Source organism: Hyalella azteca, unplaced genomic scaffold (genome assembly GCF_000764305.2).
Source record: "Hyalella azteca isolate HAZT.00-mixed unplaced genomic scaffold, Hazt_2.0.2 contig17621, whole genome shotgun sequence".
Taxonomy (NCBI): domain Eukaryota; kingdom Metazoa; phylum Arthropoda; class Malacostraca; order Amphipoda; family Hyalellidae; genus Hyalella; species Hyalella azteca.
Genome location: NW_025947397.1, coordinates 1112 through 16339, shown reverse-complemented (window position 1 = coordinate 16339; position 15228 = coordinate 1112). Strand labels below are relative to the sequence as shown.

The 15228-nt window shown below is 39.3% G+C and overlaps 1 protein-coding gene across 1 annotated transcript; it reads left to right on the top strand.

Annotated features, from left to right (window-relative positions):
- Window positions 1-221: 221 nt before the first annotated feature.
- On the top strand, window positions 222-15010 carry LOC108670508 (N-acetylated-alpha-linked acidic dipeptidase 2). The gene is made up of 17 exons (XM_018157983.2): window positions 222-339; window positions 637-787; window positions 1427-1564; window positions 1955-2077; window positions 2388-2571; window positions 3018-3108; window positions 3912-4081; window positions 4970-5092; window positions 5993-6139; window positions 6479-6546; window positions 7124-7224; window positions 9816-9906; window positions 10784-10927; window positions 13011-13116; window positions 13579-13660; window positions 13792-13884; window positions 14299-15010. Exons 2-17 carry the CDS (start codon window positions 707-709, stop codon window positions 14498-14500), a joined length of 1944 nt encoding a protein of 647 aa, XP_018013472.1. The 5' UTR covers window positions 222-339; window positions 637-706; the 3' UTR covers window positions 14501-15010.
- Window positions 15011-15228: the final 218 nt, after the last annotated feature.

Below are 15228 nucleotides of genomic sequence, written 5' to 3'. Positions count from 1 at the left end.
TAAAAGCGAATTCTGTTTTAATAATGGACTAATTTAAATATGAAATTAGCCGGTAATTTGAGTACCTATTCTACAGAAATGGGCTGTAGAACATTCATGTAATCGTAGTGCTTATCACTCAATGTAATTATTGTTGTGCTTATCACTTAACATTAAGTACGAGGTATATAGGATTGTGTATTTTTAATAAGGCTCATCGCTTTTCTCAGTGAGTAGGATGAGCAGCGCCACGCTCATCAGTCGGCCGAGGCTGGCTCGACCACAGGGGCTGGTGAGCGATGAGATCGTTGACTACATCAACGCCAACGTCCAGCCCGACAACATCAGGGAAAACCTCAGGTCAATGTCAAGCTTTCGACCAAGAAATGGTGTCATTAATCAGAATTTTCAACAGTAAAATTGTAAATTTTACAAATTTCCACTAGAATATAAGAAAACCTTTGAGTATTGAATTTAAAAAACGTTAAGCATTCAAGAAAGCCTTCACGATTTGCAATACACGGAATTATGATTCATCACATTTATAATAATGTATTCCTTCGTGGCAAATTTTTATTTTTTTTTAATATTATTCAGTAATTTAAATTACTGCATCGAGCACTGAATGATACAAAATTAGACTGAGTTTCGTTACAGGTTTCTATCGTCGAAGCCTCACTAGGCCGGGACGGCGGCTGAGGCTGAAACAGCGCAATGGGTGGCAGGAATGTTTCGCGAGTACGGCTTGGATGATGTCAACATGGCGTCCTACTCCGTCCTACTATCCTACCCCGACGGTCCTAACATGGTCAATATCTAACTATGTTGATCATAGTTGTCTGCTTATTCCATTATATATATTTTTATATTTATAGTAATAAATTTTTCTGGTTTAAGCTCCACGTGCAGCTTCTGCAATATTGAGTAATGGCTCTTACGTCACACCAAATTTCGAAAAATTACTTCGGAGCTGCAAATTCCATTGACCTTGCCGTGAACTTTTTTTCAGTAAGACCTTCGAAAAAAACGAGTCCGATGATTATCATCTACGCAGTCAAACTTGAAATATAATCACCTAACATATTTCATGCATCTTAATGTAACATTGTTATAAAATTTCATCAAATAACTTACGATGGGCATATGATACTGCGTTTATTAATGCAGCGTCGGAAAATTCCTGTTGAAAAATTGTCACAAGCGTCAAAAAATTTGAGTTGCGATTTAAAAAAATCCCCTGCATCGACCCTAGCTATGGTTGTGGGTTGGATGCTCTGGTATTTTTTTTTAATTGCCAGATCTGAATACACATGTGAAAAGTTGAATGTTCAACAGATGGAATTAGCAGTGAGGGCAGGGATCGGTGTAAATAATTACTAGTTCGCAAATTTCGGATCGAACTGATATCGTCTACAGCTAACTAAATCACTCATCCTCCTGTTGATAGGTTCGACTAGTAGATGCGGAATCAGGTTTGGTTTTGGCAGAATCTTCGCCGAAACAGCCGCCGCTCTACGCCCCCGAGGAGAGTCGAGACGATGTGCCTTATTCCTTCAACGCGTACGCCGCTCCCGGCAACGTGTCGGTGGGTAGCCAACTTTTTAACTTCTAGACATTTTTTGTTAGAATTCAAATTCTAAAAAAATTACTGGGAATTAAATAAAAAAAGATGCAAACAATTGTATTTGTATTAATCGAACAATAAATATAATAATTAGCTATACATCATCGTATCCTCCACAACAATTGTTAATTTCATTCAATTAAAGTCACATTAAGAAAGATCTTATACATACATACAATTTAAGATGAAATCTAACTCATCAATTTTAAACTCCTTCTTTTAGCTGCCAAATTTTGAGTAGTTTTTTTATTATGAAGTTAGTACATCCTGCAACCCCGAGTGTGGACTTGTACGAAGATCATATTTATTAGGGAAGCTTTTAAAGCATCTGTGTATATATCGTCGTCGCAGGGGCGTGTGGTGTACGCTAACTACGGCAGGCAAGAGGACTTCAATTATCTCGTGGCAAACGGCATCGACATCGCCGGCAAAATTGTCATTGCGAGATACGGCATGATCTTCAGAGCAAACATAGTGAGAATACGCCATAATAATAATATTTCATGCACCAAAGTAAAGCTCAAAATTTCATGTATGCAGATTATTATGCGATATTTTCCCGCTTGGTTTACGTACAGTTCATGTAGAAATAACGATTAAAAAATCATCCTCGAACGAAAGCTACATTCTAGTTAACTTTCGTTATTAGTTAAAAAATCCACCCCCGAAAATCAAGAAAAATTTTCTTTCATAAGTAAACACAGAAATATATTCATACAGTCTCCAGCCTTCGTTTGCAGTGTTTCACTTGAGCCTTTCCCTTGCTGCAATTCTTCCCCTACAGGTGAACTACGCGGAGGCGCTGGGTGCAGCGGGAGTGCTTCTGTACACGGACCCCGCAGACTTTGCTTTGGACGGCCAGGACGCTGTTTACCCCAGCACCGTGATGATGCCACCCTCAGGCACCCAGCAGGGCACTGTCAAACTGACAGACGGAGATCCTCTCACTCCATTCTACCCGTCTATTGGTGAGCTATTTTCTCACCTGAAGGTATACTGTCAAACTGACAGACGGGGAGCCTCTCACTCAGTTCTACCCGCTCATCACCGTGCTCTTCTCCACCCACCTGAAGGTACTGTAATACTGACAGACGGAGATCCTCTCACTCAGTTCTACCCGTCTATTGGTGAGCTATTTTCCCACCTGAAGGTATACTGTCAAACTGACAGACGGAGATCCTCTCACTCCGTTGTACCCGTCTATCCGTGAGCTCCTCTCGACGACCATCTAAACCCCTTTCTACTCATCTATCTTTGAACCCTACCGGAGCCGTTAGGTATTGTCGAGCTTATGGGTCCAATTGTTTGCTGGTGCATTGATTCATTTAAGAGAAACATTTGAATTCGATGTTGAATGAATTTAAGCGTCATCACTCATCTTATTAAAATTGTTGATAGCACTTTTCCGTTTCAGAAAGTGCGTTCCATATTCCGGAAGAAGAAGCGGCGATTCCAAAAATTCCTGTGCAGCCTCTGAGTTACGAGGACGCGTACTTTGTGCTCAAGTAAGCAAAATATCACATAAATGCAGTTTTTATGCAACTGAGTACTCAATGTTTATAAGAATCTTTACCTATTCAATGTGATCGCCAGTTCTTCGATGATCGTAATATGCTTTGGGTACAGGAATTGACTCCCAGAATGTCCATTGGTAAGAAAAGAATTGAAGACATCGCATCCAGGCTAAGAAGAGCAAAGTCAGGGACTTCTGTTGGTCTGCTGCCCTTCGATGGGTTGGGTCTATTTAACAGACGGTTTCGTCCATTGTTTTTCTTTTCATTCGTATCGACAGTAGTACCATGCTATAGCGACTTTCAAGACGTTGACTTATTACAGGAAAACTTTTGCTCGTGTTTAACTTCTGTTCTCATTATTTCTGCTACCGTCGTCTTCCAACTTCTTAATTCCATATTGAGACGACTACTAGTATAGAGATAATATTTATATTTTTTGTAAATTTCTGCCTTTTTATTGCTGTTTTTGTCATTGATTCAGTTGTTTCGCCGAATAGAGGACCTATTTCTTACTGTCCAACTTTCATACCTAGCGAAATATTACGGGTCAGTGAAGCCCCATGTACACTTTCCAATTGAAATGTAATAAATAAATCATTTTCGATGGTTTTGGAACCCGACTTATAAACAAGGCAATTTTTTCGTTGAGTGATCTAGACGACTCAGCCTAAGCCTAAACAATCATATGAACGAATTCCAGCCTAACTTGCTGCAATGGATGAATAGTTATTGAACGGTAATAATTTTCAAGTGGAACATGTGTTACTTTATTAATATAAATTTGATGCGTCCAGTTCACTAGGAGGACCAGAAGTGCCCGTGGCCTGGCGAGGGGCACTGAACATAACATACCGCGTGGGGCCCACCCAGCTCGCCCGCTACGTCAACATGGAAGTGCACACCCACAACGTGCCCGCCGTCATACATGACGTCATCGCCGTGATACGCGGTGCAGAGGAGCCTGGTGTGTGACGTGTTGTTATCTCAGACTTACGTAATTTGATCTTGTTCATTCCAGGAAATAGAATCTTAATTTTGAACATCAAGGTATGAAGTCTTCTTCAAAATATTTTAAGGTGAGTAGCCTGTTGAATCGTAGAAGTATTTGAGAAATTTATGTTAGTCTTTCAAAAATGGTCTATGATGTTTCTCATTAGATTATCTGACGCCGTATTCGTCACCAGATAATTGCATCCAGTTGCTCTCATTAACTCATCGGGTAGTAGTTGTGCTTTGGATAAATATAGCGCTGTCAAAAATATACGATCCCTAAATTAAACTAAAACTTCCATTTTAGTTAGAAAAACGCATGTCTGACCTAAATTTCAGATATTAGCATTTTGCTTATAACTTATCGTAAGGTAAAACTGCAAGTTAATTTTTTTATAGCCTATCTTCATTCATTCAAGTTCCATCTAATTCGGAAACTTTGCATCGTAGAAATTATTTTCAGAATTTTTTGTACCACAGGTCTTTCAAATTTATTAGACCGTCGCACCTCGCGATGTCTACGTGGTCTTCCTCGTTCCGAATATTTTTTATTATGATATATAAAGTCATGTTGCACTATGTCTCTCGCGAGTACATTCTATGAGTACGTACACAGTGAAAGCAGGTTTGCCCGCGCGGGCAACCTGCTCCAACCTGCCACAAGAATGAACATAGGATAATAATGTAAGTGTTCGCAGTGAAAACCTGTACGAATAGGCTTCTGTATTCTATGGTTTCAGGCGCCAGCCAGCACGCTGGCAACCTGCTTTCACTGTGTGCGTACCCTTAGTCTCTCTTATTTGTATTGGTAATTTCTTGTTTTTTTTAAATAAATGTATAATATTATTGTTTGCCCGGTCAGACCGGTATGTAATTCTGGGCAACCACCGCGACGCTTGGATCTTCGGCGCCATCGACCCGTCCAGCGGCACCGCCGTCATGGTCGAGCTCAGCAGGGTGCTCATGCGCATGCGCAACGAGACTGGTGAGAATACAGGGTGCTCATGCGCATGCGCAACGAGACTGGTGAGAATGCAGGGTGCTCATGCGCATGCGCAACGAGACCGGCGAGAATACAGGGTGCTGATGCGCATGCGCAACGAGACTGGTGAAAATACGGGGTGCTCATGCGCATGCGCAACGAGACTGGTGAGAATACAGGGTGCTCATGCGCATGCGCAACGAGACTGGTGAGAATGCAGGGTGCTGATGCGCATGCGCAACGAGACCGGCGAGAATACAGGGTGCTGATGCGCATGCGCAACGAGACTGGTGAAAATACGGGGTGCTGATGCGCATGCGCAACGAGACTGGTAAGAATACAGGGTGCTGATGCGCATGCGCAACGAGACCGGGGAGAATACAGGTTGCTCATGCGCATGCGCAACGAGACTGGTAAGAATACAGGGTGTCCGCGCGCATGCGCAACGAGACTGGTGAAAATACGGGGTGCTCATGCGCATGCGCAACGAGACTGGTGAAAATATAGGGTGCTCATGCGCATGCGCAACGAGACCGATAAAAAACAGGGTGCTCACGCGCATGTGCAACGAGACCGGTGAAAATAATGGATGATCATGCGCATGCGCGAGACCGATGAAAATACAGGGTGCTCACGCGCATGCGCAACGAGACCAGTGAAAATAAAGTGTGCTCACGCGAATGCGCAACGAGATTGGTGAGATTACAAGGTATTCTGATCACACAGCATCTATTCTAATCCATGCGTCGATTATTCTGTAAGCATGATCTGTATTCTCAACACGAAAACTCCCACCAGTCATATGACGTTCAAATAACGTCGAATAAACGTTGTTTCGACGTCATTTACGTAGAAGGTTTACAGTATCAACCTGACGCGTGTTGGCTGCACTCGATGCCACAGGCTGGCGGCCGCGTCGCTCAGTCGTGTTCTGCTCGTGGGCGGCGGAGGAGTACGGGCTCGTAGGCTCCGTCGAGTATACGGAGCAGTTCAGGACGCAGCTCCACAGCAGAGCCGTTGCCTACCTCAACATGGACCTGGCTTTGCTTGGTGGGGTCCTGCAATGTAATACGTTTTGTTATCTACGTAATAAAATTTTTATTATTTTAATGTTATTTGTTGTTGAATGAACAGCTAATGGTTTGTTTTCATTTTAATTTCAGCAATCTTCTTTGTTTTATTGTGAACCAATGTCAAAGACAACTTTTTTAGTTTTTTTCTTAATACATGTTGCAATAAAAACATCAAATATGCATATTTGTAGTCTGTTCTTTTCGCTGATGTGAAAAATCAGGATTGTTGTCAGTTTATTATCGGCGGTCGAAATTACGATTCATTATTAATTGGCAAACGAAATTACTATTCCCAAATAATTAAAGTGTCTGACAGGCAACTACTCCCTGAAGGCGAGCGCTGCGCCGCTGCTGTACGAGGTCGTGTGGGAAGCCGCCAAGCTTGTGAGACTCCAACATCATTACGAATTGTCGTTCATTATCATTATCATCATTAGTACCCTCATAACCACTCTTAGAATTGAAAATGAAAATAATGTTCAAGTAATGGAGTTTATCTAGCTCTAGTTATTGGCATGTGAACACTAAATATGTCTAACGAGGGATTATAGCCTGGCAATGGCAACATTGGAAACGCATATTAAATCTTCATACATTTTTTGTAATTTAGCTCACAAAATTCCATTAAATATCAACCGCTGACTTTGTAGGCAAAATATTTCATATTATCACTGAGTCTCTGCCATGCAGTAAATTTCAGACTAAAAATTTTTGAACATGCAAACCTAATTATTCCTTTGTAATTTAGTTTAAAAATACTCGTACTTAGTTTATGTAATACAAGCCTTATAGAACTGTGCACTCTTTCAATTGCGGTTGTATCAATCAAAAATTCGGCGTCATATTACAACAGCAGAGCATACAAACGCTGTTTCAAAACCGGTAAGCTTATGCATAGTTGAACTAATATTAATAATATGATAAAATATTAGTTCAACCACCTTACCAAGGGCTTATGCAGGTGGCCAATCCTGACGCTACCGAGGCGGCTGCCGGACGGACGACCGTGTACGACACGTGGCTGGCGCGCAAGCCCGACCCAGTCTACTCTACACGTCCGCAGTAGGTGCATGTATCTAGCCTTATGGGGTATGGCTAACGTTTTTAATGCCATGTGCTGCATATTGTGTATCTCATGCATGCGTATTTATTTAATGCACAGATTAAATAAACATATATGAATAATAATGAATGAATTTCCTAGTAGGCAGAAGACAACGTGTCAGCATTAATGGAACCGTATCAGACTGGGTAACTGTGCGAAGTGGCGTACCGCAAGGAAGCGTTCTTGGACCTGTTTTGTTCGTCTCTTTTATAAACGATCTACCAGAAGTAGTGTCAAGCGTGTGCTCCATGTATGCCGATGACACAAAAGTTTATAATACAGTTAAGGATGCGTCAAATAAAATGCAACTGCAAAATGATCTTGATAGTTTAGTTGACTGGGCTGATGCGTGGCAGCTGCGTTTCAATGCTGACAAGTGTAAAGTACCTCACCTCGGCAAGAACAATGAACAGCAAGCTTACATCATGAGAAGACACGGTTGCAACGAGAGGGTTATGATTGAGAAGTCTTGCGTGGAAAAAGATCTTGGAGTTTGTGTCGACAGGGAGCTAAAATTTTATAGGCATATTGAAACGCAAGTTAATACATCCAATAAACTGCTTGGGCTGATCAGACGCTCCTACGAGTACCTAGATATAGAAATGATGAAGCTGTTGTTCACCTCTGTCGTGCGCCCAAACCTAGAGTTTGGAAACGTTGTGTGGTCACCGAGACTTGAAAAGGACAAAAATTTAGTTGAGAGTGTTCAAAGACGTGCAACAAGGATAATACCAGGATTAAAGGGCAAGTCTTATGAAGAAAGATTGAAGATTATGAAGCTTCCCAGTCTCCGTTATCGTCGCCTGCGTGGTGACCTCATTGAAGTATACAAGTATACTCATGGTTTGTACAAGGTCCCAGAAGAATTACTAGAATTTGAAACAAGAACCAACACCAGGGGCCACAGCTATAAACTAAAAAAACTGCGGTGCAACTTATCCACGCGACAACATTTCTTCTCGCTTCGAGTCACTGACATGTGGAACAGCCTCCCTGAAGATATTGTTGACGCTCCGAGTATGAACGCGTTCAAGAACAGACTAGACAAGGCCATGCATGAGCATATGTTCAGTCTTAAAATGCCTCGTACCCTACGGAACAACTGATATGTAGAAGCGATTTTAAATCTACCGTCCGTAAGGCCAGTCTAGTCAAGAAAAGTACAAGAATCGGCGACAGGCCTATCCAGGCCTATTCTTTAATGCCGAAGATACTATACTATACTATACTAATAATTTATTTAGGACTTCACATGTTAAATATAATGCATAATGACAATAGCATTATATTTTATTATCAGTTTTCGTTCTTATCTATTGCATTTATTGATGCAAAAATATTTCATTTTCTATCCATTAATATAAAATAATATCTAATAGTATAAAATAATTAACTTATTTCGTATGAATATTAACAATAACGAACATGCACTGCTATCCTTAACGTTCCAGACAACGTCATAGAAATTGGTTTGTGTAAATTGGTTTGTGCAAACATCTAATTTAACCTTAATTTAATTTTATACCGGTAATTGGTTTGTGTAAACATGTCTTAATGGAAACTGAGGCTTTCTGAATATTACATAAAATTACATATATTTTCATTTCTGACAAAATAAATTTTTAACTTAGTATTGTTTTCTGTCGCGTCAAGTTTTTTGAACAGATTACAACTATTTTTACCATGTTATTTTGGTTAATCGTGGTCGCCAACGAATTTTATGAGAAATTGTATTTTCAGATATAACTTCCTACATAGTAACTTAAATTTTACGTGTGAATTCCGAAGATTTTTTCCCTAATCTGGACATTTCAATTATTAATTTTCATTTCATTTAGTAAAATTATCCTCCAGTTAGTCGCTTATTAAAATATCCTACCTTGAATGTTGTAATTCATCGGTGCATTACCATCCTCATGAATACCACTCCTCGACCTACCTCTACTAATTTAAGCTCAAAAGCGAGTCAACTATTTATAGGCTTTTGTAAATATTGAAACGTTTTTAATAAAAGACCACGGTCGAATCAACATTCTTGTCTCATGTAATTAATGAATTAGGTTCAGTCTTATCAAGCATTGCAGGAAGAGTCAGAGCTTCGTAAAATTGATCGTATCCAGCATATGATAATTTTTTACTATCCGTCTTGTTGGTGACTCTGTAGCGGTCCAGTTTAATATTTAAAATTTTGTATAAAATAATAAAAATATTTAGAAATTTAGAACTAGATTTAATTGTAATATTAAGATTTGTTTATATCTGAACGTAACCACAGCTGAATACGACAATAGCCAACTTCATTCCAGCTTTTAGTATTTTTGATACATTGCACTAGAACCCCTGCACTAGAAATACCTATTACACTCCAGCTACTGGTTCAGGTCTAATTCATAATAACAGGGCCCAGCACTTTTTTGGAAATATGGCCTTTCTCGCGAGGGATGCTCCAATGCGTGTTAAGAATTTTCGAAAATATGACCAATTTTGTGCCATCGCTGCTACGAAATGCAGTATTTGTCCCGTGTTTTGTTATGCCTCTTTTTTACAGGGTTGAATTGCTGGGGTCCGGTAGTGACTACAAAGGTTTCCTGTACAACCTCGGCATTCCGAGCCTCGATATCTGTTACAATCATGACGAGGTGAACATTAATTCGTGTATACAGTTTAACATAATAATTATAAAATAGTTTACTCATTTAAGAATCCAGCAAACTCGTTCTTAACGTTTACTGTCGGAGTTCAAAAAAAGTTAGTTTGTGCCAAATTAAAAATACTGTTCAATAATCGATATTGTTGTTTAACAACATCAAAAATATTTGGAAATTAAGACGTTCTTTTATTCTGCGTGCTGTCATCCTATTATATTGTACATAGATAATATTTCATCTGAATGAAAACAAATCTTATTTATATATTTAATGTGCTATTTGAGATAGCTGGCCTTTGTTATCGTGTATTCCATTGAAATTTATTTGATTTCTTTTTCATATTTAATTGCGAATCACTTGCACTTCCATAAAGCGCAAATTGCTTGCCTTAAATAGATCGGATATAATCCTTCTATGGGTAGCAAACATGTATTTAGGATGCAATTCCACACTTAGGACCGAACTAATTTTCTTCCTATTTTATGTAATCAAGATTTCTGTCGTGAAAATCCAAATCTTGATACGGATACGAAATATAATACTGTAAACTAAACACTATTTGGATTTTAAATATAAATTGTCAATGTCTATAATAAAATTTATTTCACATATAATTATACTCGGATCTCTGCGAGAGCTATTGAGTTATTTTACTTTTTATTCTCTGGGGCATCTTATTGCAACCGTTCTTGTATTTTGGGGCATCTTATTGCAACCGTTCTTGTATTTTGGGGCATCTTATTGCAGCCGTTCTTGTATTTTGGGGCATCTTATTGCAGCCGTTCTTGTATTTTGGGGCATCTTAATGCAGCCGTTCTTGTATTTTGGGGCATCTTATTGCAGCCGTTCTTGTACCTTCTCCTCATAGAGCGTGCCAGGCTGGTACCCACTCTACCACTCCCTCTACGAGACCTTCGCTGTCGTAGACGAACTCTACGACCAGGGCTTCTTGTTCCAGGCCGCCCTCGCCAGGGTCTGGGGGCTGGTTGCCGTCTCTCTGTCTGACCCGCAGGTCTGTTTTGTAATGACTTCGCTAGACCCTGAAATCTCTGTCACACAAATATATATCTTATAGTCTGAGATCTATAGCCATTGTCACTGTGCTCTTTGTAGGTTTTTTCTCCCCCTGAGATATATAAACCTTCGATTTATTGTCCTATCCAGGAAAACAAGCGTATTATGCCATGAGCAGTTCATCGTAAGCATATGCGTATTTTCATCCTTTGACAGCGTTTTCATATTGTCGGTCAGACAAGACCATATTGGCAATGTAGGTTGAACCATAATTGAGCCCAAAACTAATTTTTGAACAATTTAAAACCTATTGATCTTAGAAGCACAATTACATTATCGGTTTTGAGAAGCACAGTTATACTGGGCAAAAATATTATTATGCTATTTGCACTTTTAACACCTAAATCTTATTTCACGAGGAGGCATCTATAAATTATCAAGTTTGTTACGAAATCATATATGTGCAGCAAAAATGATATCTAAGGAGCCAAAGCCATTTATACATAAGAAATAAATTCATACAAATAACATTGCGAGGATATATAAATAACATTACGAGGATATATAAATAACATTACGAGGATATATAAATAACATTACGAGGATATATAAATAACGTTACGAGGATATATAAATAACATTACGAGGATATATAAATAACATTACCAGGTTATATAAATAACATTACCAGGATATATAAATAACATTACCCGCAGAAAATATATCGATCATGTTACTGTATTTGCTAAACAAACTGGCCCGCAGTCGGTTTGCCATGGGGAGGTTTCCTGCGAATCAGCAAGTATCGTTAAAAATTCGACATGTAACAGGTAACATCCAGACTATGTATTGTGAAAGTACACTCGAATATTCAATATATGAAGTGTCAGGCTCAAATTGAATTGAAGTGCCGCAAACCAACAACAAAAAAGCTTTCATATAATACCTTGACGTTGCTCCGACCACGTATTTCATGCCATTTCAAAGTGGTGTTATCCATAATCCTGTCATTGCGAATCCTTCATGCATATTCATGCATCTTCCCGTCATCCAGTATTCAGATAATAATTTAAAAAAAAATTTACGTTGTTAGAAGAATGCTCTGTTTCAACCAACGTTAGTACAAAACTCAAATTTAGCTCTCATGTAGTTTGAAACTCGAAGCAGGCTTGATTTTTTCTCTTTAAACAAAATTTAAATTTACCGAAGTAAAAATTACATTTCAATTTCATCATAATTCGTCCTCCCTGCTACCTGTTCTGAACTGCCGAATAATTCAACCAACAACAACTAAATTTCAGTTCTAACAGTTAACATCCCGTCACCAAAGACACTGTGGAAACTCGCTCGAAACTCGTCAGTGTCAAGCCTCTAATAAACTTCCAAAAATATATTTTATATTTGTTACTTTGATTTAATGCCCTCGAAATAAAGAGGCGTTTTGCATGCGCATTTACAGTAGTTATTGCATGGGAATTTTTCCTGGCGATGACGTTATATTTTTAAATGCGGAGTCATGATGTATTGAAATGTACATTTATCCAAAATAAGAAGAAAATTTTGCTTTCCTTTAAAAAAAAACTGAGTATTATGTACTGGAACAGACTTTTTTAACTACAGTACTGTATTTACAAATTTAGTTAACGAATTTTGGGAGACGAGTTTCACAATAACGGGAATCTCAAATTGCAATGATTCTTCCCGAGAAATGCCCGGCTAACCTGCTGCTTTTGTTATGTATTAATTGAGCTAAATAATTTAGCATAACGTGAAAAGTATTCATTAATAAATAAAGTTCTTATAAACTTCAACTGAAAAAAAAAATGAAATTTCACAACACGTTCCATCCCAGCAATCGGCTAGAGTTCCTAATTTATTCACTACCGTTTGCACGATGTCACTGTTCACTGTGTGCACGTTATGTCACTGTTCACTGTGTGCACGTTGTGTCACTGTTCACTGTGTGCACGTTATGTCACTGTTCACTGTATGCACGTTATGTCACTGTTCACTGTATGCACGTTATGTCACTGTTCACTGTGTGCGCGTGGTGGCCTGAAGAAAAGTTCTGATACGCGCAGCTGTTGCCGCTGTCACTGCAGGAGTATGCGCTCTTCATCAGTGACGTCCAGCAGCAAATCTTGCAGGACTTCGGGCAACTGATGACCGACAACAACAGAACCTTTGGTAACTAGCCTATAGTGTAGAGAATATTCGGTCTGCTGATGATCGACAACAACAGAACCTTTGGTAACTAACCTATAGTGTAGACTGTAGAGAATATTGGGTCAACATGCAGATGACCGACAACAACAGAACCTTTGGTAACTAGCCTATAGTGTAGAGAATATTCGGTCTGCTGATGACCGACAACAACACAACCTTTGGTAACTAACCTTGGATACAATAATCGGAATTAATTAATTGACTTTGCATCACGGTCGATTACTAAGAACTCTCCCGCATCACCTCAATTCTCACCTCAATATTATCTTAATTAATGACCGATGACAATTTAGCCTCATCACCTGTGACTTCACCATATTTTATGAAGATGCAGTCACGTCTTAGAATTTTTAAAGTCTGTTAATCTCCTTGCTTGTACATTCGTAATTAACGGTGCTAAATATTTATTCTTCCGTCTCGCAGATCATTTCCTAGACGCTGGTCGGTCGTTTTCTGCTCGCGTCGACCAATTCACTCAAGAGCTCCTCTTCGTCGACCTTGATGAGTGAGTTCTCAAAATTGTCGAGTATAAAACTTCAGAAATGAAGTATTTTACATAATTTCGCCAACACCCAAAATACGGGAAAATAATCTCAGTAATCAAATTATACAAATCTAGATAATTTTATTTTGCAGCGATCTTGCCGTGCGACGCGTCAATGACCAGCAAATGCTGGTGGAGAGATCATTCCTGGACCCTCAAGGCCTGCCGGGCCGGGCTGACTTCAAGTGAGAGATTCACCAATCAGTAATATTCTTATATATCAATCAATCATATCTTAGAAGATCATCTCAAGGTACATGCTGAGATTTAAAACACAGCATGATTTTCTGAACATCCAGCCTTCGCTACCTACATACTTTCATTTCGTTTTGTGTTATTTATTCTCCGGCGCTGATTGTACGAGGTAGCAAGCTGTGGGGTTATGTATGGTTATGACGATGAAAATCTCTTTGTCTTGATTCATGCAAAGGAACGAAGATCATATTTTACCAGTAGTCCTACAAACAACTGTAATTGAAACTGAGGCTGATGGGCTATTATTTTCTTCTGCAGGCTGTTGAATTTGTTGCATCAACCTGTAACTCAACAAATGTAATTTTTCTGATTGGTTAGTGAACAAATTCCCAATGACTCGGCAGTCACGTGGTGCTGGCCCCTAGCGCGTCTGACGCCTACTCGGGCACCGCGATCACGGGTCTCACGGATGCGCTTCACGCCATCGCCGACGCCGGCCCCGACGACGACATCGCGGCTCTGTGGCGTACGCTTGACGAGCACCTCGCTGCCGTCACCAGCATTATCTACAGCTCCGCTATGTCCCTCACGCTTCAGCTTTGGTGAACAGACTTCATAAACATAGTGATCTCGGCGCTGAAGTGTAGGCCTGATGTGGCCTGTCATGTTCTATAACCAAGAATTATTTAGTCCTGTGCAGTCATGGAAGATTAAAAGTCATAGATAAATCTTACATCTTCCGTTTTCTTTGTTGGGTTTTGAGCATAGAATCCTAAAATTTCGGTGAGTATGTCGAGTTTAAGAACGCCACTGTGATAAAACTATCATTTACTAGCAGCTAACCGAATTCTTAACAGAAGTTGTTGAAATTTATTTTTAAAAATCCAGTTTTCTCCATATTTTATTTCACCTTAAATCCTTTATTAAGCCTCGATTTACTTTTGAGACTTACTTGGTTTTCATAAGCAAAATAATTTATAAAACTAATATTATTGGACCTCTCGAATACTTTTCAGGACTGTCTCTAAGATTAAGTAGAAAGCAGAAATACGACCTGTGGGCGTATTTACAGAATACGCCTGTTTCCATGTATTTTTTTCTGGCAAAACTGCGTATGTGTATGACGTTTTATTTTCCTAAAATGTTCTATCAAGACAAACTTAAGTTTTTGGCATTCCGAGATATGAGGGGGATGATTTGTACATATTAATTCACTAAATTTTCTTTCCATTTGAGATAAATAAAATCTTCATCCTTTAATAGGGTTAAATGATCCTTTCGAGATCGGTTTGAAATCACACAATGCTGTGTTTTCCGGATCACGTCTGAATGTT